The sequence below is a fragment of the Psittacula echo genome, assembly GCF_963264785.1.
Source record: "Psittacula echo genome assembly, chromosome: 2".
Taxonomy (NCBI): Eukaryota; Metazoa; Chordata; class Aves; order Psittaciformes; family Psittacidae; genus Psittacula; species Psittacula echo.
The window spans coordinates 69,838,602-69,865,891 of record NC_137737.1 but is presented as its reverse complement, the minus strand read 5'-3'; the positions used below and the strand labels follow the sequence as shown (position 1 = coordinate 69,865,891).

Below are 27,290 nucleotides of genomic sequence, written 5' to 3'. Positions count from 1 at the left end.
CTGTTTAACAGATATTTTTGCATAGATATATGCTCGTGTAAATGCCTGATACTACAGAACTGTATTAAGTAGAATTTATACTTGGGTTTTGAACTAGTAGTAAGGCATCTACCACACCATGGCAATGCAAAATGTTGGTAACTAACAGAAAGCAAATGGTTTAGCAACACTTCTAACAGAGCTCTGCAGATCAGATGCACTAAAACACTCAATACCATTGCAAGAGCTAAATGCAGAAAACCAAAAGCAACTCTGAACTCATTCATGAATACATTTAAATAGTTCTGTGCTGACAGCACCTATTTCATCTACCAGTTTCTTGCATTGGCTCTAAGAGGTTCACGTACTCTGCACTGAGCAGCAGGTACCAAATGAAGGTATCTCTCTCAAGGGAATTGTGCTCTGAAGACACTCACTATTCAGCAAGAATCACACTGTGGGGTGTTGTCAGGATGGCTTTTTCAGCTTCAGTAGAGTCATTGTAGCCAACACAGAGATGTGTTTCAAATGTTTATTAACTCTTTGGAAACAGGAGGAAAAAGACCACAAGATTTAGGATCACAGAATGACTGAGGTTGGCAGGGACCTCTGAAGGTCATCTGGTCCAACTGCCCTTGCCCACACAGGGCCATCAACAGCTGGTTGTCCAGGACAATGTCCAGAGGCTTTTGAGTACCTTCAAGGATGAAGACTCCACCACCTCCCTTGGCAACCTGTCACCCTCACAGTAAACTAGTATTTCCTGCTGTTCAGAGGGAACCCCCTATGTTTCCACTTGTGCCATTGCCGTGCTCCTATCACTGGGCACCACTGAAAAGGGCCTGGCCCCATCCTCTTTGCACTCTCCCTTCGGGTATTTAAATACATTGATGAAACCCCCCCTTGAGCCTTCTCTTCTCCAGGTTGAACAGTCCCAGCTCTCCCAGTCTTCACAGGAGAGATGCTCCAGTCCCTTAGTCATCTTCACATCTCTTTGCTGGACTCTTTTCTGTAGCCCCATCTCTCTCTTGTCCTGGGGAGCCAAGAACTGGAGGCAGTACTACAGATGTAATGACAATTTTACAAGGTAGAACTTTACACTTAAAATAGAGGAAGCAAAAAACCTGAGAAATCTAACAAAGAAAAAATATTTAAATATCCAAAAGTGTAGAGAAGCAATAGAGTACTATCACACCTCAAGAAAAAACAGGACAATAGCAGAAACCAATCCAGGTACAGAAAAGAAGCATTAAATCAGCATTATATTCTCAGCTGAGTATTTGTGCATGAATGTTCTTTATTGTGTTACCATCTTTGCTTCTCTACAAGTGACTGGCAAGAAGATACAGATCCGGCATGACAACATTATGCTCAGCTCCTCACATTATGACAATTCCTCACATTTTTCCAATGGCAGCAGCTTTTGACCAGTAGCAAGGTGAACTAAATTTGGACCAGCCACCTGGAAGTGAAGGATATTATGGTTCTCCTATGACTGCTACTGTCCCCAGCTTGTTTCAATAGCAAAGCAAGAACAGAAAATCAACAAGACAGTAACAATGCGCACAACGCAGATAAATTTCAGACAAAATGCAGGAAGCCTACTTCCTGGTTGTCTTACTTTCACTTTAAATTATACTACTACAGAACACAGAAGCATCTCTAATACTGGGGTAAAAGAAAACTCAGCTTACATCGGTATGGTTTCATTTCAGGTACAGAAGGGCTCTGCTGGACTTGAGGCATAGAGTAACTGAGAGTATTAACATCTGTTCCTTGCTCATCACAGACTTACTAAGGCAACTTTGGGCAAGTTACCATCTCTGCTTCATCAGTGCAATGGAGATAGGATTTTTCTGCCTCATAGGCAAGACTAAAATTAATCTCTATAAACTGCCTGAGTAGTCAGGAGTTTTATATTAAATATTAAAATTAATATGAAGATTTTAAACAGGTAAAATGTAATAGAGAATAAAACCCCTTCCACTAACAAATTCAGAGCTATTACCTAAACCATATATATGTATAATCCCTCCAGAAAAGAAAGTATGAATCCATTTAATTACTTCCCTAACTTGTGAAGTTTACTTATTATTTCCTGCCCCCCAGAGTATACATGCATTTCTATACCTCTTTTCAGAACAGTAAACAACTCAAAAAGTTTCCACGACTGAACAAGCAGTGGTCAAATGAGAGAGAAGGGCGTGTTTGTGCCAAGGAGCATGGGAGGCAGAAAGAAAAGAAACAAGACAAACCAGGTTAGTAAGGAAGGCACTTATTAAACAAAAAAGAGCACTTGCAATAATTTACTTCCTCTTCCTCGAGTTCTCAAGGCAAGCAAGGGAGAAGAGAGATTTTCTTGGAAGATGGAATGACGTCAAGGAGTTAACTCGTATGTGTATTCATCAAGACCTTTCCAAAAATAAATGGAAAGTATATTTTTTTTTTCCTCTCTGTAGAGAAAAGAGGATGTAAAAGAATTATTCAGTCACTCATAACTGATACGAAACAGAAAATACAAAATGTGTCCAATCTCTACTAGCATCATGTGAGCCCTTAAATGCAGGAATAGAAACTTTAAACAGTGCATACTGCATTGACAGAACATCTTAAAAAAGGAGTTTGCATCCAAAATTCGGAATGACAAGTAAGGAAGATGAGTAGTAATGATAGATGCCTGAGTTTTAGCTCAAAATGTTTGGTAAGTGCAAATAAGTGATAAAATAAGATTAAGAAAAACAGTTTAATGCAGTATCAGAAACAGTGTAGGTTTGGGGAGAGTGGGGACGTTCAGAGCATTAGTTCTCCCATACTTGTATTCACATATAGATAGCTGAATAATTAACAGTTTGATGATATTAATGTACTGGAATACTAGAGAAATTCACTGCACAATTACTTCGGTATTCAACCGTGCCAAATAAATGCAAAAATGTAATATGAAAGCAACTGCAAATGCATACTAATTTAGGAAAATGGAGCTCCCTCAGTCCTCCAAAAGAGGCAGAACTAGTGGGTGTCACAGAGGCAGACTGCTGACATCAATGGAAACCCTAAGCAGCCTTAAATTTTAGTGTGAACTTCAATTCAGGAATAACTAATTCCTTTATCACAGTTTTCTGTAGAGAGGAGAAAGCTGTGTAGCATAAGAATAAGCAGCAACTAATTCACATTATAGCTAGGTAATAAATATTATGGTGACAGAACGAATGATTTTTTTCTCTGTAGCTTCATAATGCCTACTGTAAAGAGTCCAGGAGCCAATGAATACAAAATACAAACGTTATTATGATCAGGCTACACAGCAACATTAGGAAGGATTAACCAACACCTCAATGTAAGTGCTCTTATACGAAAAATAAGGAATTTACAGTTGATTTGTGGACAAGCCCTTATTTGTATTTCACAGACAACACAAAACCAACATATACATATACAGTACAGAAGATCCTAAACCAAAACATTGTAATAACACTTGGAGGGTTTTGTAAGGTTCTCTTACTCGCACGCACTATAAGACTCACTAAAAAAAACCAAACAAAACCAACAAAAAAACAACCAACCAATCACCTCCCCCACAAACAGCAACCCACTGAAATTTAGGTTTTCTTAACATCCTGGTGAAAGCATAAAACTGCAGACATGAGGTGGCAAATGATGAACTACTCCCACTTGCGTGTACATTTTTCTTTAACACACCTGCATGCTGTTGATTAGCTAGTACCAGACTCACACCCGTGAAAATAAAAATCTGACTCTAAAATGTATGCTATTAACACTAAACCATCAATATTCATTTGTATATAAAAATAACTTTTAAAAGTACACCTGTAAAACAAAACAGACATTTTTATAGTTAAGAAAATGAATAAAAAAAGAAGAAATCTAAACTTCCCCTACGGTGTACTCCATTAACTCAGGCATGTACATAACAGAGAATAAATTAAAAAGTAAATTATTGTGAACACTATGCTCTCCAAAATGAGAGAACGGAGGAAAAATGGGATTATTATGAACAGTTCATCAACCTACATGCTACATTTGAATTCTAGTCAAACTTTGGGAGTGACTTCTCATCTAGTTATATAAAACAGATGCCAAATGAACTATATTTACTACAACTTTCTGCATGTTTCTGCATGAAGCTTTCATGTAATTTGATTTCCTTAAGTTCAACAAAGTTTAGCAACGGAGTTTACAGATGGCAAAGCTGAGACTAGAAAATCCTCAAAACAATGCTCAAATGCTTATTGGCAAGTTCCACCAAGCTAACGAACAGACAGAAATGTTCCATAGTTACTCTCTTTCCAGTGGTCCAAAACCTGTCCCTCTTTTAGCTTGATAGGTAACTTGAACTCGTTGGAAAGAGCAACTTCATTTAGTGAAAAGAATGCAAGAGAATATGAAAGTTGATTAAGTATTACGAGGAAAGAAATGTCTATCAATCCCCTTGACTTGGTCAAATGCACTCTTGCGTTGTAACCCTTTTTCTTATGATAAAAATCACTGCAACATGAAAATGAATAGCCATGGCAGGCCATTCTTCTCTTTCAAGATGTATTTGTTGGCCACACTCCCACCTCTCTACCTAATCCAGGATAGAATCAATCCTGCAGTAGCTGGGAATTTGAAAAATGAAAATGTTACATGTAATAAATTCTCCCAACTTGGAAATACTGGATGTGTATGGGGTAAAAGGCTTTGCTGACACACCACAGTAGCTCAAGTGTTAGAAACAGTGCAGTTATGCTAACACAGCTCTCCACTCATTTGTCCCATTGTGCTAGAGTGGCTATGCTATTCCACGTTCTATTTTATAATATATTTAATATGGCATAAACTAGCTACAAAGACAATAAGCAAAATTTAAGGCACATTTTGTGTGTGTGCTTTGATCACAAACTCCTTGGAACAGCAATTCTTCCTAAGCATCTGAAACACACTTTTGCACATTTTGAATACTTTCATAAACCAGCATTTTTGGCAGAAGGCAAGCCTGTGAGATATTTCAATTCTTTGTACATCCTTCCTGACTGCATAATTCTATTATCCAATTTACTTTTGTCTAAGTTGAAAGAACACACACCGAGATGCATCTAAGAGACACAACAACAAAAAAGTCATGACAACATGAGAACAATTAACTGTAAGGTGATCAGTATTCTTAAAGTGCCATTGTTAAATACATAAAATCAAAGAGATGGCAAGCAATTCAAAAGAAAGCTGAATATGAAAGTAAGAGAGATAAATGGATTTAGTCTTAAATTAATTTCTTAAATTCATGATTAAAAAGACAGACTGGTATTACACCATCTCCTCCTGTCATTAAATAAAGAAAATTGTAATCTGCACCCTAATCCTCTTAAGTTCATCACAGGACCACACTAAGACTGACACAATACATATTCCAAATACCTTAGCAGATGTTGTTATTCTTTACTCCAATACTGCAAATGAAGACTTTTGATTTGATGATACTAATTTAAAGGACTTCCACCTCTCTCTACACCACCATGATATGCAGGGCCACAGGCCAATGAAAAACTTTGTATTTCACCACAGAATAAGCAAATAACAGGTTTTTACACCATTGTTTCAATCTCTGCTTTTTCATGCTGTGTTCTGACCCTGTTCAGGCCTAAAAGCCCGTTCACCACTTGTGAAAGCATAGGTGTGTTGACTGCACAACCTCAATCTCATTTTAGCTACTTGCAAGCAATAATAAAAAAAAGTAACACTGTTATATTCCCATAGAAAAAAAAATTATTACAATAAATACAAAGTTCTGTGGTGATCTAATCAGTAACTTAAAAACCCCCCAACATTTTTATTTAAAATGAAAAAGAGCGACAACATACCATATTGTAAACCTTCCACCTTTAAAATCACAATTTGGTCAACCAGTTGCTGATTAAGGTTCCACTAAATGTTAATACAGTATTACATTTAAATTATCCCACATAGACAATTAACAAAGGACCACTAATCTCAGAGCAGCCACATGGCCAGTATTATTAAAATGCCCAAAATACTCTTCTCCTTTGTCCCACTTGGAGTGTAGCTTCTCAGCCATTTGCCGGGAGCTGTTGTCCTTCATTGCCTGATAGTGCCATCTGACAATGGCCTACGACACCTTTAACGATGAATTCAAGTGCTCTGAAGAAAGGGCTCACAAAAATGTGCACTTCTAGCAATCTGCAAGCAGACAATATGCCTTCAGCTCCTTTGGTTTTAATAATGTTCCCTTTGGAAAGTGAATCAGTTGAAGACTGTTCCAATAAAATAATAGTAAGTCATAGTCTAGACAAGGCATAAACCACTGTCTATACAGTTTGTGACAACGTCCTTGTTTTTCTTTCTTCCACATTTTTTTTCCAGAGACCATGCAGGAAAGGCAGTTTGATTTTATCCATATTCTTACTGTAAACATTCAGAAATATACCAAGGACAACCAGTAAGCCTGACCACACGTACCTAAAAGGAAGGGGAAGGAAGAGAAAAAAGTTACCATTAGTACATTAGTACTTTATCCGTAACACTTATATACCAATATTTGTGGATGAAATAAAAATAAAGCCCCCACATTAAGGAGAGAAGACTTTAAGGAAAAAAAACAACCACAAATTAGTGGACTGTGAGAAAGATTTGCTTACATCTTTATTATTACTATCCTTCCACCCTTCCTTTTCCTGTTCTGGCTGAAGAGCTTATTAAGGTGTGTTTATAGTTAAATAGCAACTAAACAGTAACTGCTCTTTCTCACATGAATAAAGGAGTCCTGAGGGGTTTTAGTACATTTTTTCTTCCTACAGTTATGAGAGCTATACTCTCTGTAACTGGCCCAATATGTGTTCTCACTCTGTGCCTTACAGTCATAGTTTCCAATGTAAGCGCATTTTTGTTTCAGCTCTCCATTATTTTAAGCTTCAAGATTGTTAGCTGAAGTAAATTGCACTAGGGCATTTGGCTGTAAGCTTTGTTCTCAAACCTCAAAAAAAATTACACATAGCAATAGAATTGAGAACTATTTTGCTTCAAACCAGAAGTAATCAGGACCAATGTATCAACTTAGCTGCATTTTGCAATGTAAGCTCTTCCTTGAAATTAAAAAAAAGGGAAGAAACCCAAGCTCAGAAAACTTGTAATTTAATATCTCAAGATAACAGAAGCTTGCAGTTGTTTAAAAAGGCTAGTTAAGAACTCACACCTGAGCTCGTAAATGGGGAAATAATACCATCATGGAGAAAATGCCTTCCTTTAAATCTTCCTTCACAGAGAAAGTACCCAATTTATTAGCTATCATAAGCACTAGATAAACAAAAAAAAAAAAACCAAAACAAAACCAACCCCAAAAATGCCAACACGTGTACTAGCTTGTCTTCCAGACATTTTGAAAAATGGAAACTATTTTCTCTAGCATGATTAGCATCAACAAGCCAGTCAATATTTACAGCAGAATGCCAACATTTGTAGAAGATAAGAAATGAAAAGCACTAAAGTCTGAATATGATTAATTACTGTTGTTATATTTCCATGATCAAGACCATGATTTTTTTATAACACACATAAAACCCTATTCAAAACTGTAAATACTTACTGTAATGTGAACGGCTTTGCAAAGAACAAGAAAGAAAGCACAATGGTCATTGCTTTTCTTCCTGTTGTTACTGCAGAGGAAAACCAATATTTACTTCTTTAAGCATTCAGTCACAGCAAAAGAACACAATATAGGCTTCAATATTAGTAGATAACCTCATTACTTAATTGTCTGGCTAACACAATGATCATCCTTGGTGCAAACACAGACTGCAGATGCACTAGTCCAGTACAAAATAGCGCTAGAACCATATGCTGTTCGAAACAAGTACACTGCATCAGTAGCATCAGCTTCAGTCACAGTATCTGCAGCAGAGAAACTTCCAGAAGACTTGCTATTTAATAACTTCATGCTGATCAATTCACAATATCTGAAAGCAACAAACAACCCTTTCAAGTAACTAATGGTATAAATTAATCTGTTAAAGAAGAAAAAACTGGTATCACTATATGGATACACCAAACCTCTTGCCATTTCCACCTCATGCTATTACAGTTCAGTGGTGTTTGGGGCTTTATTTTTAAGTGGAATGGTGTCATCACCTTGGCATTCTTTTGAAGTTACTGAAAATTTACCTAGCAGTGCAGAGAAATACAATTTTGGTTAGAAACCCAAGAAACTCAATGATGTCTGACTTCAGAGGCTGCATTGGGAAGTTTTCATCAAAACCATTAAAAGACCTTCTTCTACATGTCATCTTCTCACTAGAAAGAATTAAGGGAGTAAGGGGAGTTGAGAACACAACCCTGTTACTAAAAATGGAAGTAAACTATCTGTTTGGGATACTCTCAAACTAACTGTAGCTCCAACAATGATTTGAACAATTTCATTGCTATCTGCTATGAACAATACAGCAAATTATGTACTGGGAAGCCTACAGACTTCATCACTGAAACAAAACCAATAAACGAGTAGAAGTTATTGCAAATGTTTAAAAAAAGTGACAGTACAGCCAGGCATACAAATTCAGCTATGGTTAAGGGAATGAGAAGGGGCTATTCTATATAATAGTGCAGGCTTTTCACTTGGTTAAAACAAACAAACAGAGACAACTGCCTGCACTTAAATAAAAATATGTATTTTTATTAACACGAAGTATTTTGCTTACCATCAAGTACATTTTACTATACAATACTGGAAAGCCTTACTTGTACAACTACATCCATATTAGTCTCACATTAGTCTTACTGTAACACACTGAGAAAAAATGAACCAGTGACCCCTGATGTAATTTCTCACTGTTTTGGCTAGAAAAGCAAGTTTCATTCTCTCCAACCTGCCCCCACAAACAAATATTTACTTAAAAGCATGTTTTGTAGTAGAAGAAACAGTCTTCACCATTGCTTTATCTGCCCGTCTAAACTTCTAAGTAGCAATTTTCTTAAAATGTAAAGAAATTTATGTGCATCAAATAAAATGATTTTCTATTACATAAAAAATTAAATGAGAATTAAAAAGAAAATTGAGTTTTAATTAGAAAACAGTTTACAGATGAATAATTAAAAAAAAAAAATCGGTAAATTACTTCAGTTTTTCTAATTACAATTATTTCTGTTCTTTCAAATCAGTTATTAATTAGAATATTTATGTAACCATTTCCTTCTAAATTAAGTGCCTTTTCTTCTTTTGCTCAATTAAGTCTGATAATTTCTCATTCTGCTAATAGAAATATAATTTTCATTAAACTCTTTCACCCCGCTCCCCCCCAAAGAAGGGGAGGGCAGATGAGGGGTGGGAGGGACAGTAATGAATGTGGTGTTCTTCCAAGGCACAATAAATATTTTCACATTGCTACAGGCAAGACAGAAAGGGCTAAAGAGTTGGAATTATCAAGGTCAAGCACAAGAAAACCTGGAGAGGGTTTTTTAGTATTTTTAGACATTTTTTAGCACAGTAAGATTTTTTTATTTTTTAAAAAAGCTATTTTAATACATGAACCAACACTCTCATCTGGGCCAATTTCCAGTCAGAAGACCTTTGTCCAGTCAGAAGAACTTTATTAAAAACATACATGAAACAGAAGCACTGCAGAACAAATAATTAATGGGAAAGCAAAGCATGCAATCCTCAGGTCAGAAAAAAACCTGTCTGTATTTTCCTCTCCATGACCACAGATGAAGGTAGAGCATCACCTGACAGAAACCAGCCTTTAGGGGTAGAAGGAAAAGAGGAAAGTATCTCCATGGCATCTTGCTACAACTTCCCCTGCAGGCCCTTGTGATTAATGTTTGTAGTTTAAAGGAAAGGTAACCTGAGGAAGGAATGAGCCCAGTGTAACTGTTCTTGACAGACTACTGTAGCAACTATAGAGATGATAGAATAAGCTAAATAACTGATTTTTGAAAAACACACTCAAGTTACATTTTAAGTTTGGAAGCAACAATTTTCTACAGACAAAGAATTTTACATTCTGTATCGGTATGTATATAGTGCTGAGTAATAATTTCAGGAACAGCCTAAAACAGGTGCACATGAAGATGATGAAAAATGTGTCAGACTTTTCCTTTAGTGTTGTTAGATACATAAAAAATGTTAATAGTGGAATCAACTGCTGTTAAAATGAACAGCAAGGTCATTTCCCCTTTTTCCTGCAGTTGGGGATACTCTGATATGTAGGCACTTCAGTCACTTGACTATACATTTCCATTGCAATTTCCCTTTGTAGAACAGTGTTGTTCCTTCACTAAAACATAGCACAGGCTACATGTACAAGATTACTTAGCAGCCTCTTCAATATTGAAAATATGGCACAGAAGGAACGAGGAAGCTCTCAACCACATATACTAGTAAAGATCAGTGCTACACGAATCACAATCGGTCAGCATAAAGAACAGAAAAAAATGCAGAGTAAGAACAATTCTCAAAAGGTCCTTCCTAAATAATGGAATTACTTTACGGTTTTATACCAAAAGCAGTAAAGATATAATTTGTTCATACCTGTTACAGCCAGAAGGGCACCAAAGATTTTAATCAAAGCTAGAACAAAGGATATGCCAAAATACCCAGTCAGGGAGAAAAGGAATGCATAACCGTAAGTCTGAACTGGATGCTGCAACAACAACAACAAAAAAAAAGCCTGTTAGGAAAATGTAAAACAAACCCTGAGGTATTGCAAAATGACATAAAACTACAAAATTTAATCAACTGCTTCAGCAATAACAAGCTGTTCAACAATGCATTCATGCAAAGATCCTTATTTAATTTTAGTTAAATAATGGAAAAATAATAATGAAATTATAAGCTCATAAGCCTGGTCCTGTGATTGTTTTGTTTTTTAAAACATTACCCTATCTTATACATCAAAGACTGTAACAACTTAATGTATGAAATATACAAGTTAACCAGTTTACATGATGGAAAGACTTTAGATAAGTGGTGAGATTTTCTAAACCATACAATGTTTTCCAATGAGATTCTTCATAGAAAAAAAGGAAATCTTTACACCTACCTTTGAGCAAAATGTTACTGCAGGGCTTAATCCACTAGTGCATATTAATCCAAATAAAATATACACAAAACCTATTGAATAGGAATACAAAACCTAGAATAGTTTAAGAGAAAATAATTACCAGGTGATACTATACAAAAGGACAAAAGTAAATTCTTTCAAATGCTTGGTCCTATTAATATGTTCAACTCCTCAGAGTTAAATTTGCAATGTTTGAAGATACTTTTACTAGGATTTCTATAATAGCTGATTTACAGTGAAAAGTGAGTAATAAGTGATAGAGAAACTCTTCCTACCCACAACTACATTAAAAAAAAAAGGTTTTGTAGGGTAGTCGTTTGATAATATCCTGAGGTCAAAGTTGACTGCAGTAAACCCTTCAAATACAGGATTTCACAGCCTAAATAAAACTTCACATAACTATGTAATTTAATAGTTCAAATAATATCTTAAATGTACTTTGTTTTCTGCTACTTACCCTACACAGTAAAGATCCGTGTTACATTAAATGTACAAAGGGTAGCACATAATCACCACAACTGCCAGAAGTGTCACATAAGCTTTATCTGTGTCACTTCAGTTCAAGTACATGATGCACCCGTGTTACGGTTATAGGATTCAAGGTTTTCAACCAGCTCTGACCTAGCTCAGTACTCAAAACAGCCTATACTCAACAAACAGGTATTAATTTTGTCTGTACCCTTATTTAATTCATAGCTTCATACAGCAACGAAAGAGCCTTCATGCTATCCTTTCCCATGTAGAAGCATCAATAGAAGCTGAAACTGTCCATCTATGTAGTGGGAAGCATTCAGCTGTTGGGCTTTTTCTTGTGAAAAAGGGATACAGTGAACAGAACTATTCTACACATCATTAGTTAGAACAGGCTGACTACACTTTCAAAACTCAGTGTCAATTACAGGCCTTCTTTCAACACAAGTTTAATCAACTACTTTTTGTTATATTATCTCAATTATTTGAAAAATAAATCTATTAACATTTGATTACAATGCCATGAGACATCAAAAGACTTATCACTGCTCTACAATAAAGGAGGATGAATATACTTTTTAAAAGCAAAACTGTTTTGAAGCTCATGACCTGATCTTCAGAGCTCTTATTTTACACCGTTTATACACACAAAAATTAGCCTCTACTTCTTAATTTGCCTCTACATCCAGCTTTTCTCCCAAACTACCGAAAGACCTCACTTTCACAACCAGGACTGAGTACCACATTGTTAGTTCTTTGTTAGGCAGTGTGATATAGGTCACTTCATACGAATGACATACAAGGCAAAATCAGGTATAACCTTCCAGAGCAGTGGTTTCTCTTTTCATAATTGCTTAATCCAGGGCAAGCTCCACATTCAGCAACAAAACAGATCTTGTGGATGACACATTCCTTTGCTATTCAGTTTTATTTCCAGATAACTGTCCATTATATGCGATCTCTGATACAGAAGACCTCTTAAATTTTTACCTACATTATCAAGGCTGGAAAAATAATTTCTGAAATCCTGCTTGTACTCCTGCACTGAATTCTCCAAACAAAATCCTGGAGTGTAATCTCTAGGCCTCAAAAAACCAAAATCTTTTTATCATTAATCACTACAATGATTCTGTACAAAAAGTATGAGCATACAATACGAAGAGCAAAATTTGTCAGACTATCACAGAATAAGTAGCAAGGTTCTGGAGGTAACAGGAGCTTTGCAGGTAAGGCAGTTAATAACTGTCAGATGACTGCTGGCAAGGTACAAAGTGGGCAAGAAAACAGTTACAGACTATATTTTGTTTTGGATTTCAGAGAGTACAGCTACAGAAGTCTGCACTAGGTCAGGTCAGGTTCATGTAGCTAAAATCTGCTTCCAGCAGCAGTCAACAGTGAATACTAGAGAAAAGTACAAAAGTAAAACCAAGAACACAGTGACACTTCTCTGGTATATTCTTCCACTTCCCAGAAACTTTCAGATCAAACTTCTTGAGCCAACCTAGATCACTTTCAGCCTTAAATGAAACTTTCTTCTAACCGATTTTTTATTCCATGTATGAAGTTATCCTCACAAATGAGAAACTGGATTTCCCAGTTAAATGTAAAATACCTGCCAAATATGAAAACTAAATTTCAATTACTTTTGACTTTGGCATATTCAAAGAATGCCTGTTATAATAAAAGATTTTCTTGTATTGACTTTAGAGAAAAAGATGCCAAGTTCAAACATATTTTATCTAAAAAAAAAGAAAAAAAAAGCACTCCTCACAAACAGATAATCCACATTCCAAGTAAGTATATAAAAAATACTGAGCAAGACTTTTTTTTACAGAATTATGTATTTCACTGAATCAGGAACACACATACTCATCTATTCTGAAAGTCAGTTTTATGGATTTCAAAAGCTTCAAAAAAGGCTGCCTCTCAAATGCTAGCACACTACAAGCAGAAGTCTAGCAAGTAAGAAAAGCAATGTGTTCCATGTAACACATGCACATCTATACTAGAAAAGCAGTACGTATTTTTCAGAGATGCACATGATCATTCAGAAAACACTCTGTCGATTTCAGGCCTGCAGCGTAGACATAGAAATTGTTGCTAGAAATGAGTGTTTCTGTAGCTGCAATATATGTACATTAAGTTGCACGTAGAAAGCAGCACCCTTGAAACCTTAAAAACCAAACAAAATATCAGCAAAAGCTCCCAAACAAAGAGAAAATTTCAAGAACAGTACACGAAGAGCTCTCCTTTACATATGCAAGAGAAAAGAAGATTAAGTTTCATGTTCTTTCATTGTATGCCTTGTCTATGATATGTTATTTTAAAACTGCAAATCTGGTATTTACCATTTCTGAATTAGAACCATTGTGCAACTTCATAGCTTTTTCCTGTACATTTCCTATAACTGCATCTGCACAGAGGGCAAGGGATATTAGGACCACACCTAATGTAAGAAAGAAAGAAACAAAAACCTGTTCAGAATATTTATCAGCAGAGCAGTGACAAAAAACACTACTTACTTATCGGGGGGGGGGGGAAGAAATAAATCTAAGGAACAGGAAAATCTTAACAACCCCCCTCTATAGCATATTCTAAATGTCAGCAAAATGATTTAATGATATAAAGCAGTGTCCGTCTCCACTCTCTCCACCAGTTAACTCCTGAGCACTGTGTGCCTCAAAGCTTGACAAGAACATTTGGACATTGCTATAAAGAAGCCAGCTGTACTTTGTGTAGTAACAAGAGTGAAAAAATGTCAACTGCATTTATTTAGGTATTTTTAATGAAGATATATAACCAGACAACACACTCTTTTGGGTAGTTACTCCTGTTTTTTCCTGAAAAAGGCAAATAAAAATGTTAGATATAATGGTTAAACAAATGCAAGAGGATTCACAACAGAAGTCTTCCATTTCTGAAATACTAATTTTTAAAACCTGCTGTTCAGGTACAAACCCCATGGTTTTAGGTTACCATATTTGTTCACAACAAAGTCATTACACAGTCAATAATGCAATCAGCTTCCCAACAACAAAAATTAGTAACTTTCTTTTCACACCAGTCACAATGCATTTTCCAACCTCCCAACTTCAATTCTTTCATGACTGTAGCGACTGCTGCATTTAATGATACATACTGGTTGAAATACCACTTTTCCTAGGTATACAATATTACAGAAGATATTAGTCATCAAAATCATGTTTACGGTGTGCTCTAGTCTCGACGAATGAGGAGTGTAAGACTAGAAACAAGCAGTGTTATATTTTCTTAATATTACGTTTACTACTGGAGGTCTCAGATTAGGAGTTTTATTGGACCAAATGGAGTGCAAGTTTCTGGCAAAGGAAAAAAAAAAAATCCAGTTCCTAAGATTCTCAGAATTTAAAGATTTGACATTTTTAAGAACAATGAAGTTTAAGGTGGCATCTTCTTGAGAAACTTCTGTGACTTTCAAACCAGCATTTTTTTGTTGGGGAACCATTTCTTTTCCCAGGCTAGAGTAATATACAACTGGGACAATATAAAAAGATTTTTCATTACTCAAAGTTATCAGGCATTGGAAAAGGTATGAGGAAATGAAATGATAACCTTAATACTAATTATGCTGAAGACATAGATATATTAACTAATTGGATTCAGCTCTGGTCCAAAGGTATAGCTTGCCAATAGCATTGCTGCAGATCCCTTTCGTTAAAGTGACTGAGTATATCTCCATGTTCAATATCATGTATTTTCCAGCAGTGCTTAATGAACCAGGCGCAACACTGGACAAATGCATAGGTTCAGTACTGGATTGAGATGAAAAGGTTACCTGGAATCTGAAGTGCAAGTGTGCATGGAAAAGAGAAATGTGGAGACAAGACAGATGTTAATATTACATACACAGTTTGGAGTATGAAGAGAAGAACAGCACTACACCTGCTAAGCAGCAGCAGCAAAACCATGAAAGAGACCCGTAATGTTATATAGTATGTAAAGTGTGAGTAGAAACGATTGAAAGAATGGTCCTAAATTATTTCTGAAAGATATTAAACATGGAGGTCTTGCACTAACCAACTTGATTGAAATACTACATTACATTGTATTTTACCCTATTAATGTGATGTTTGAAGTCATTTAAGATATTAACACTGCTTATACATTTATAAGTTGTTGTTGAGGAACTTATGTAAATATCCAACACATTCTCATACTCACAATTGGTACCACACAAATGTGTTAGCATGTTGTTTGGAGTTTACCTGCCCATTAAGACCTCTTTAATAATTCACATACATACGATTAGAAGACACAGTAGATGTAACAAACCAAGTAGTATCTCCTTAACAACAGAGAAGCTAAGGACAAAACACCTTGGTCTGCAAGGCTAAACTGCATGTGCACAAATAGTCCAGGATGGAAGAATTTGCATAGAACCAATATTTTTACTGTGACTTCTCTGAAAATAGTTAATTTCACTTACACCTGTAAAGCCAGAACAGTGGAAGTTCCCATAACACCAATGTTTCAAGGCTATCTCCTTCTCCACACCCTTCTCTTCTGGTCTGTCTTGGAATTCCTGTATCTATTATTCACAGCTATTTAGGATATCTACCACTACCTCTCCGATCTAATAATGACAGAAGATGCTTTGAACTCTTAGCACCAACTCCATATTGAAGAGAATACCTCTCCATTTGTTACAAATATGTACCTGTTCTGGCAGAACAGAGCTTCTGCTTTCTTAGCTGACGTCTTTCATGTGTAAACAAAATCTGCATAGACACCTTTTTGGCCCAGTAATACTGAGATTAGATTTCAACAGCAAGAAAGGAAAAAAAAAACAAACCTCAAAGCCCACAAAAACCCCAAACTGAAAACCTCATATAATTGTTCATCCAGGTAGTATTTTATATCTGCTCATGTTCCATTTTTAGTATTTGCCTCAAACAAAGATTATGAATTTTGTTTAACGTCACAGTAAAGTTTTGCGCTCTCAGAACTGTGAAATGTAAACATCTTTAGTCTTAACAAGTTAGTAGTTCTGTGAAACCATGCTAGAATCATACTCATTTGCATGGAAGCAGTTCTAATAATTGTGAATAAATCACTGGAAGGAACCCATGAATTTATAGGGCAGTAAGTAGGCAGCAACAGAAAACTGCAATTTTGGAAAACAGTAATTCTGAAGTTAAACATTTATTTTGCTGTTTATGTTTTTCAAAGTTTGAATATCCTTAAATACTTTGTTATTTCTTTGAAGATACTCCTTGAAGACAAAAAATTCTGCCTTCCGGCTTTCAGTTCTTATTCTGTGATTTACACGAAGAAAAGTGTAATTATTCAAAAGAATTTGCCATTTTTCAGAGTGAGTGAAGTTTTTAATAATTCTTAACACTGGTTTTACACTTCAGCAGCTGTATTTCTGCAATACCAAAAATCAATACATTTCTTGAAGGAAGAGATCATCTATCTCCATAATTCATCCAAGAAATGGAAAATCTCCACTTTTTCGATTATGAAAAGTTTCTTCTGGTTAAATTAAGCAACATGGGAATAAAATGAAACAGGAAAAGAGAATATAGAAATATAGAAAATACCCTCTCAAAAGGTGAGCAGGAGAATTTTGTATCACCTTCCTAAGGAGTGATGCAGACTTTTGAATTCTAGTTCTATATTCTATTTTCACAGAACTAACTTCCTCCAAAGGGTAGTGATCTATGCTTCAACACATACAGACCTGTTTGAAGTATTCAAAATAAATTTATAATGAAAGACAACCCTGTTTATTCTCTGAAGACATTTAAAGTTTTTTATCTTGTGTTTTGCAGATCTTTGAGGGCATCAGAACTTGACTACATTTGCTGCACTATGCCTTGTCCCATTCAGTTGAAGAATCAACTTTCCAAATCTTTTCAGAATTAAGTCATAAGACATATTTGAAACAATTCAAATTTCATGAAAGGAATATATTAACATGTGAATGCACTTATAGGCTGTAGTAAAAAATAACTGCAATGGTAACATGTATCTATACATCAGAAACACTAGAATAGAATTACATGCTTATCAATGTCATACTGTACTCAAAATATTTATATTTTTAAAGCAGCTATCCAGTTACACCACACAAACACATTAAATGCACAGCAGGTTATATAATTCACTTTTTTTTTTCTTTTTAAATTCTTCCACTACAAATAGCACTAGAATTACAATAAAATGCATGAGAACTAATTTATGAGGAAGGCAAAAGATATATAGAGTTCAGGTGACACAACAAATTGATTGTTACTAACCCTAGATGAAATAATATTTTGTGAGAACCAGAAGTTTTTTCCTGAAAACCAAGAATTTATTATGGCTATGAACAAAACTTCTAAATCACTGCCTCCATTACTAAGAAATAGTTTCACACTAAATATGTCATAACAGTTGTTGTAACTCATCTCAGAATTTCAAAAGGAGAATACACTGAAAGTTGACTATTCAGTTATTAATCCAAACATTGACCAAGTAAATTACATGGATTTAATGAAGAACCAATTCTCTCTTGCCATTTGAGATAGAAATTCAACTAAGTTTTTAAACCCAAGCAGGTTAAAATCTTTTCTTTGCTTCTGATTTTACACATCACAGAAAAGTTAGAACACGGGCACTCCAACTAAGATCTACAGCAAATCCGAGTGAGAAAGTCAACATTTTAAAATGGTTAAAATGAATTTTATCATAGATAAACATATCTACTGGGAAGTAAGTACTTCCCAGAGAACAAGCATGAGGCATTTCAAACTAAAGGGTGGAATTTCCAGAAGTTTTAAGAACAAAAAAAACCCCACTTGGAATAAAGGTCTCTTCTAGCACTGATACTGTTCTGCCAAGTGCAGTTGCAAAGAAACCTACATTTTCCATACGATACCTGAAGGCACTCCACGAAGAACTCTTAGAACTTCTATAGAACACTTATTGTAGGAAAAACCCAAGCATTTTGTTAATCTCTACAATATAATATATATTTACCTGTGAAGTTGAAGTTTGGTGCAACTGTGCTGTCAGCTAAAGTAAACCATATTAATCCAAGACTCATACATAGGGCGGCAGATACATCTGCAATGTTATAACGTTTTCCTACAAAAGCAATACAAACAACATGAAAGGACTGTTACCACTCTCAGAATTTCATGATTATCATGCTCAGCAGACTAGAAGTCAAAGGAATAAGTGTTCCAATGACATTTTTACTTAAGCAGAAGACTTAATGCTATGCCTTTTCATGACCGAAATTAGTTTCTTCTACAACAGAAGCTTTTAACATGGAAAAGGATCTTAGCAGATTAGTATCTGATTCTTGTGGTCAGTTTTAGTTTTAACCCTAATGACATAAAGCGTATTCTCAATGACACATGGCACATCCTCCCTGACAAAGCACCATCTCAGAAACTTTAGATCAGCTTAGATGTTTTAATATTTTTCCCTCATGAAAGACATTTTGGCTGCCTTCATTGATTAGAGAGGAGTCATTACCAAACACTAACAGATTATTTGGGTACTTTTAGAACTCTATATTGTCTTTAGTTTGGAAGAGATGGGATACGGATGGAAGCAGAAAAAGAGTACAGAAATGAAAAGTCAGCAGTTAATATATCTTGTTTGAAGTAACATACTCCTTTCTCAGAAACTGTACTTTCACTATAAGCTTCCAAAGGAACTTTTTTGAACTTCTCAAACTTTAACTGAAAATTTTTACATAATAATTGTATTTTTTTTAATCACAGAGAATACAACTACAATATAGATTCACAAAGCTTTAAGGGAGTACCAGTCTTTCTGCATTAAAATAATACAAATAACTCCTAATAAAAGGTAAATACTGTGCATGCATGTGCATATGTAAACTTGTAACCTCTTCTGAAAGCTTAACTTTCTATTGCAAATAGAAGGGCAAAATTAACTTCAACAATAGAAACATATCATCCTAACTCTGTTTCATGTCACTTACCCATGCAGAGCTTTACTGAATTCATGAATCTTTGTATATTGAACAAACAGAAATATTTATAATCTGCTTAAGTCTTTTAAATGCAGAATTACTGATGTTTATTCAAATTATTATACACTTTATCTGTTGCTTTCCAGATCCTTTTTTCTGTTCTTGGAATATGAGCTATGACTTTGGGACTAGCCAAAGGCATTTAAAGTCATGTACTTTTGGTTAAACAATCAAAATTTAGGAATTTTAATTAGGAATTTGGGATTCAAACAAGAAGAGCTGGGGATTTCTTCACAAAACAGCTAGATTTTAATTTTTTTTCCATTGAAATTTTTCATTTCGCTATTGAAAATGGTTCGATTATGAAGTGATTTGGTTTAGAAAACAACGTTACTTTACTTAACAATGAAGTTTTGTGAGTGACCAGTATAACTTCTTTTTCCCCACATCTAATTGTATTTATAAAAATCTGAGAAGATGCTTCAGAAGTATGTATTTTTTCTCCTAAAGGAAAAATGCTACCTATCCTTCTCCAAAAGCCTCAGGGGAATTTAACAAAGTACAGGATTCCATACTTGACTGCCTCCCAAAGAAACAATTAAAAAATAATCTAATAGCAAGACTAACTTACCTTGTATAAAAACCCCACCTATCATAACTGGAATCAGCTTACAGCACTTGAAGATGACTTGAGTAGGGTAATTCAGATATCCTAAAGAGGTATTTGACAAACCCATAGTTCCCACTGTTAAAAACGCTATTATCATGTAGGTTTTGCCAGGAATTCTACAAAATATAAACATACGAATCTTGGTATTACAGTCATCTACAGGAGATTTAGCTTGGAAAATTTAGATAAAGGAATATTTTGCAATACACCTTGACCATCTTTCTCAATGCATTTCATTCTGCAACAAATTTAAAAATGCACATAAATGACTGGTATCAAATGTCATTTCTTTCAATTACTGCTAATAAACAGTATTCAAATAGAAGACAATAAAACTTCATAGCTCAGCAAGTATTCAAGTAGTAATCATTTAACCTCCTTCTGAGAAGGTATATTTACAGAAGAGTCAAGATGAAGGCTTCAGTTTATTTGTCAAAGGAAACACAGAAGGTTGGTATACCAAGATACCCTCACTCTTAGTCCTGTCATGGCATTGTGACAATTTTTTTTGTGAAGTTTTCACATGATCGTTGACACTTTTAGAATGAAAATGCTATCTTAAATGAAAAACACAAAACCTATGCACACCTTTTAAAGCAAACCTACTTAGACACATGGAAAACAGAGAGCAGACCTCTGACACTCTCCAAAATACACAGCATGTTAGAGGAACCTCTTGGTAAGGAGGTGCCAAGGTTTGAGGAAAAGGTATTCAGTGACAGATGGCTTCAAGTGCTGTGAAGTGCAGTTGGTCCTATTCTAGACATGATAATCCCAAGTAACACATGCATGAGTCAGTCTGTTTCAGCCACCCTGGGGACAGAATATGCTTTGTAAGTGGGACAATGTGATAGTAGAGTCAAGAAGACTATTTACAGGTCTCAAATCTAAGTGGGTGCTTCTAAAACACTCCTAACATTGTTCCAGTAAATTCACATTATTTTAACAATGGAACTGCTAACAATGCCTCACAGTATTCACATTCAATTTAAATTTACCATAAATATCAAATGCTTCTAACATGAACAGTGGGTAAAATACTTGGAAAAACACACACCTTCTCCTTTTGTCCTGAATCAACTGCAATTCTATTAGTCCAAAAATGGAATAAAATCCAAATTGCACTAAAGTGAGGTACCAACCGAAAGCTTTAAAACCTTCCACTGAAAATATCAATTCCTATAAAAAAAAAAAAAACAACCCAGCAAGGTCATGCACAGGCACCAAAACATTAAATCAAACCAAAATCAACAGATTTTTTTTTTCTTCATGTACATGCAAAGCTAGCCTTTGCAGCTGGTGGTTATTAACCATAAGATTTACCTACTATACATAATTTGCAAAGTATTGAAAAAGACAATTTAGGTTTTCCAAAATGCAATGAGAAAATTTACTACTGGTGTAAGTCCACTGAAATTAATAGATTGGTTCATCAAGGGGAATACATCTGATCCATTAATAGTCATCCCATATTATAGATAGTTTCCTGACTGCTTTCCAGTTGGTTTTCAGTTAATTTGCTTCAGTAGACTGCTTTTATCCAAAATTTATAGATATCTCACAATAAATTAAATACTACCTTTCTCTAACAGACATTTACTGGTAATTTTCATCTCTTAGGAATGTGCCCCTAGTATTTTGAGTGCCTACATTAAACAGCACTTGTGAGCTTATAAATTTGCAGGCTGTAGGAATGTAGGAACATTTAAAACTAGAGCACTTTGTTATGGAAAAATACATGCGCTGCATAAAGAATTATGCAGATGTGTCAATTATGAAACAAAACTCTACCCAATATTTTCCTGTTTCGGATTCTGCTTTCAATTACCAATAACTTTGTTTAATTCTCTGGAAATAACTTTATTTTAACAAAATTCTCAGCTGTTTTTGAAAGGTACATTGGAAACAGTGATTTTTAATTACCAACTTTTAAATCACTGCTTTACTGAGAATACTCACTGAACTTAAAAAGAAGTGTAGCTGCTCAAGATAAATGAGAAAAGGCTAGCAAGAAGGGAAATGTTTAACTGAAACAGCATAAGTATTATTCTTCTACCTAACCAACACAGTCCATGTTTCAGTTCTGCCCTGAAAGGAGAGCAGAGAGAACAACAGTCTGCTACTGTACAGCACTCATGGAACTCAAGGAGATCTAAAGGTTTCAATACCAATGAAGACTTACATGCCAGGGTGTAGGGTTCTACAATTTGTTTGTTTTCAGAAGACTAAGAAATCATATTCAAAACAATATTGAAAGTTTATCTCGCACACAGAAGTAAAAGATCCAAGTTCTGAAAGTCCAACTGAACCAAAACTTGTAGGCATATGAATTATAATGGAATCTTACATTATACAATTATTTACTGCTATTAAATTCTGATTCATATATATGTCTACACATATTAAAATACATATTCTACATATTACTGAAAAAGAAAAGGGGTAGAAGGAATCGGCCTAAGACACAAGTTCATAGTATTTACCTGTAAATATCCATAGATCAGATAAAACATAAAAACTCCAGAAACACAGATGAAAAATTGAGTAGGTTTGTTAAATTTGCTGAGATTCATGCCAAGAACTACAACATCATCTACTGATTTGATATGAGGAGACATAGTTTGAGATTTGGAAGGTACACTGATGGAAATGTATTTTCTTGAAGAAGTAAATTTCAGATCCATGATTCCTAGTTCGCTGCATTCGGTGTTATTTTTATCTTCTTTCTGCTCTTCTTTTTCTGTGTGTCCTCTGTCTGAACGCTGAAAGAAATGGTGAAGTCAGGTAAGACATAACATACAGCTTTTCAACAATACCAGTAAACAAATGTGACATTTACATGGAAATTATAACAGTTTAAGAGTTTTGTTGGATTGGTTTTATTCATAAATTTTATTTCTCTTTCCTGATGTCCAAAGTTAACGTGAGTTAATATCATTTTATAAAAAGAGTTTTGATTCATGTAGGAAGCAGTATTCTTACACTATACAAAACAAACCAACTAACCCCAAAACACTAGCAATAGAAAACCAGTGTCAGTTTCACAACAACTCAAACTAGCCCTTTTGCACAGGAGTGACTGCTTGACAAGAAGTGACCCCCATGATTAAATCACAAGGAAAGAACTGATACTGAAGCACTGTAGCTCCGTCTACCTCATTTTCACAGTGAAACATACTAGACTAGCCCACTACATGGGAAGCCTTGTTGAAAAATACACATTTGAGGCTATGACCGGTTACAAGCATTGAACTAGAAGTTATCCCTTCACTTTCACATTTATTCAGTTTCTCACACAGTTCTGAGGAACAGAACATGAAGACAGAAACAAGAAGGTTAAGAGAGTCTCAGAAATTAGACTGGTTATCTGATGAGGCTTGTGGCATTGTCCCTTTTATATTAACCACATGCAGTCATTTCCATGTGTAACAGAAAACAAAATTGGATGACTAAAGCTGCAGAAGGAGTTTAGATTGAGGAGAATAATTCTTTTTCCCAGCTCACCAGAGAGTATGATGTTTGAGGGTTGTTTTTTCCTTTTTTCTTTTTAGCCCCAAGATAAACACACTAGTCAGTCAGTAGTCCCAAGATTTTAAAGTGCAGGTCAGCATTTACCTCAGCAAGAAGTCAGTAATTAAATTTTGTTTGTTGTGGTTTGTTTTCCCCAGCTCAAAAATACTTCTCATCACACATACACAAAAAAATGCTTTTCCCCCTATTTTTAAACAGACAATGTATAGTATATAAAAGCTCAATCATGCAATAAATGTAGTAAATGTAATCTGCACGGACACTGGTCATTTATTGTACAATATAAGAATCTACAAATTTAGCTGCAAGATGAAGGATTAGTATAAAAAATGTAATGCAGTTGTTTCCTTTTTTGATATAACTTACTATCAGGTTGGAACAAGATACCTATTAAAGTTTTTAAAGAATAGCTTAGGGACTGTAACAGGAGTTTAGGGACTATAATACTTATTTGTGTTTAAATTCAGAGCTCATTAGTTGAAAATCAAAAGCGAGAGGAAGAGAGTTTACCCTTGTGGATTGTCAGGTAAACCCAAAATGAGGTGGCCATAAAAAAGGAGACCTTTTCAGTAAAACCAGAAAAGTACCAATGTCCTGCAAAGAGGGGCACTAGTGAGCCTTTAAGTACAGTATCATAGAGAGTTCTGATAGCCCTCAAAGACAGATTTGAAGAGCAACTGCAAAAAAGATTATCAGAATGGAGGAACAGATTGTCCTTATGAACAGAAATGAAAGTGTAACTTCACTAGCCAAAAAACACGGATGAAAACAAAATAAGAGTTACTTTCAATAAAAGTATCACAGGGGCTACCGCTAAGGAGGAAAGACAGTTTTAATTTTAAGGACAGTAGAATGAGAGCAAATAGGCGTGAACTGATTATGAACTGACAGTACTAGAAACTACTTTTTCATCCCTAGACTGTCTCTATTCTAGAGCAGCTTAAAAATGAAAGAAAGAACAAGTGAACTGTTTTTAAGGTGAAGTTTATGAAAGCAATTACATAAATTTGTTGATGCCACACTTTCTCAGCAGGAACAAGAGCTGCAGAAGTAATCTGAGCTTCATTTTGCAGCCAACTTGAAACAGAAAATTATGTATGCCCAGCAGCAGACACAGCCAAGTACTGTCATGTGTGCTTCAGGAGTCCGAAAACTGAGTGAATTGTATAATGCATAGCATTGTACCTACATTTCCCACTCTGGCCACTAATTTAGATATTATTTGTGTAATACCTGTGTTAGGATCAGAAGAAGCAGAGGGAAGAAGAAATAGTAACAAGTGCATTTATCTATTGGGTCTGGGTGGGGCAGAGTTAATTTTCTTCATAGCAGCTTGTATAGTGCTGCATTTTTGATCTGTGATCAAGACGATGCTGACAGCACACTAAAGTTTTAGCTGTTGCTGAGCAGAGCATACACTGCATCAATGCCTCTTCTGTTTCTCCATCTGTCCCCTACCCACTGAATAGTCTGGGGTGTGGACAAGAGTGTGAGAAGGGGGCATAATCAGATAGATGACCCAAACTAACCAGAGATATTCCATGTGATAAAGCATCACACTCAGCAATAAAATGTGAGAGGAGAGGGTTTCAGGAGGTTAGCTATATTTTGGCTCAGGAACTGACAGGGCATTGGTCTACCTGTGGGAGTGATTGCCTTTACATCACCTGTGCTGTTTTCAGTCTCTCTTTTTCTACTTTTACCCCATTTCTTAAACAATTTCTATCTCAACCCATAAGTTTTCTTAGTTTTACTTTTCATCTTCCCTCACCACTCTGGGAGTGGGAGGGAAAGTGAGCAAGGGACTATACAGTGCTTAGATGCCTACCAGCATTAACCCACACAACACAATTTTTCCAATTTTCAACTATTTATAGTATTTCCTCAGAACACCACCAGTTTTTACAATCGGTCCACTTAATTTCTTGCACACTATTTCTAATCAATTACTGACTCTACCCCTGAAGTAGTAAGAAACAACACCCAACCCATCCATAAGAAAATTATGCATAGTACTTAGGGCTTTTTTCTATCACGTTCAAGAAACATTTCAAGAAACATTATTTAACAACTAAAGAAATTGCAAACGTAAATATCCATTTGGAAAACTCTCCAACAAGTAATTTCATTACCAACAGTGACAGAACTCTTCTGAGGTTTAGTGTGACTTCTCAAACTATTATTTTTTTAAGTACCACAAATGCTGTTCATCCCCCTCTCACCAAAATCCCTCAAGCAACTGATTCACCTTTTGAACAAACATGCAGCAAAAATCATAGAACAGTTTCGGCTGGAAGGTGCCTTTAAAGGTCATCTACTTCCAAACTCATCGCCATGGGCAGTGTCTGCTAAACCAGGTTTGCTTAAAGCCCTGTCCAGCCTGGCCTTGAACACTGCCAGGGATGCGGCAGCCACAAACTTCTCTGGGCAACCTGTTCCAGTGCCTCACCATCCTCATAGTAAAGACCTCCTTCCTTATATCTAATCTAAATTTACCCACTTTAAGTTTAAAGCAAAAAATCTGTTTTTTGAAGAGCCAAGTGACTTAAGAGCTGTCCTGATGTATAAAATAGCATATTCCCCTCCTCTTTTTTTCCCATGTGTAAAAATGTAAACAACGCATTTAGATAGGAGATTTTTTGTTTCTCTCCCTTTGAAATAAAGTGCCGTGCAGAGCAAGATTTTAACCTAGCACACAAGTAAAACAGAGTACTACATCAAAAAGAAGCAAATGAACGAGTAACTGCAAAAGCCCCACAAAAAGTTAATGCCTTGTACCAACCATGAAAAAAGCACTGTGAAAGAGCTGGGTTTTCTTATTTAACCCTGAAGAGCATCTCAGTACTCTCAGAAAAATCACTTGCATGAGCTACACAAGGCAGGTTCCACGCTGGCCCTGGCCATGCTCAATTTCCTTTGGAGCAAATTCCACAAACACTTGGTGGCAGGCCAGCAGCTGACACCCTAACAGGGATACTCCGGGTTATACGGCACGTCTGTGGCAAACTCGAACGGATCCCTTGCTTGGTGGTACCTCGCTCCTGCCCCGCAGACTAAAGAGGGAATGGGGACAGGGCCCAACACGATCATTGAAGCTTTCTTCCTAAACACTCGCCTGCGCCCAGCCCTCTGCCAGCGGGCTGTTGAGGGCTGGCTCACGCCATCCCCCAAGGCCAGGACAGACGGGGCTCTGCCGAAGCACCTGCCAGCTGCCTGGGCAGGGCCGGGACAGAGGCTCCGCAGCCGCAACAGGCCGCCATTCCTCGCTCCTCCCCGCTGGGAAAGGGAAGCCTCGCTGCTCACAGGCCCCAACGCCGCGGGACACCGCCTCCTCAGGCCGACCAAACTCCTCCCGCCACTAAGCACCAGCCACACGCCGCTCCTGCCCGGTCCTCAGCACTCCGCGCTCCTCACCATCGCACCCATAGCCCTCGGTTGCCGGGTGACGCTCCCGAGAAAGCGACCGCGACTCCGCCTCCTCCCCCTTTGTCCCGGTGCGTGCCGGGGAAGCGCAGCCTCACCCTCGTACCTGTTTGACGGGCGGCGGGAGACGCGGGGAGGGAGGGACGCGCCGGCAACCCCCAGCTGCCCTCCGCCCCCA

General features: G+C 36.3%; 1 protein-coding gene across 1 annotated transcript; it reads right to left on the bottom strand.

Annotated features, from left to right (window-relative positions):
* Nucleotides 1-5,154: 5,154 nt before the first annotated feature.
* SLC35B3 (solute carrier family 35 member B3) lies at nt 5,155-27,128 on the bottom strand. The gene is made up of 10 exons (XM_080611117.1): nt 27,104-27,128; nt 22,642-22,920; nt 21,216-21,337; nt 20,120-20,274; nt 18,519-18,626; nt 13,865-13,962; nt 11,025-11,117; nt 10,514-10,625; nt 7,577-7,646; nt 5,155-6,453 (listed from the first exon to the last, which is right to left on the bottom strand). Exons 1-10 carry the CDS (start codon nt 27,113-27,115, stop codon nt 6,303-6,305), a joined length of 1,200 nt encoding a protein of 399 aa, XP_080467243.1. The 5' UTR covers nt 27,116-27,128; the 3' UTR covers nt 5,155-6,302.
* Nucleotides 27,129-27,290: the final 162 nt, after the last annotated feature.

Bases quoted from the DNA above. Each gene is read 5' to 3' on its own strand.
- SLC35B3 (XM_080611117.1), bottom strand. The intron at 21,338-22,641 runs GTAAATACTATG...TTTTTTTTATAG, and splicing joins TGATCTATGGATATTTACAG to GAATTGATATTTTCAGTGGA. The intron at 11,118-13,864 runs GTAAATACCAGA...AAACTATTCTAG, and splicing joins ATGGTTCTAATTCAGAAATG to GTTTTGTATTCCTATTCAAT.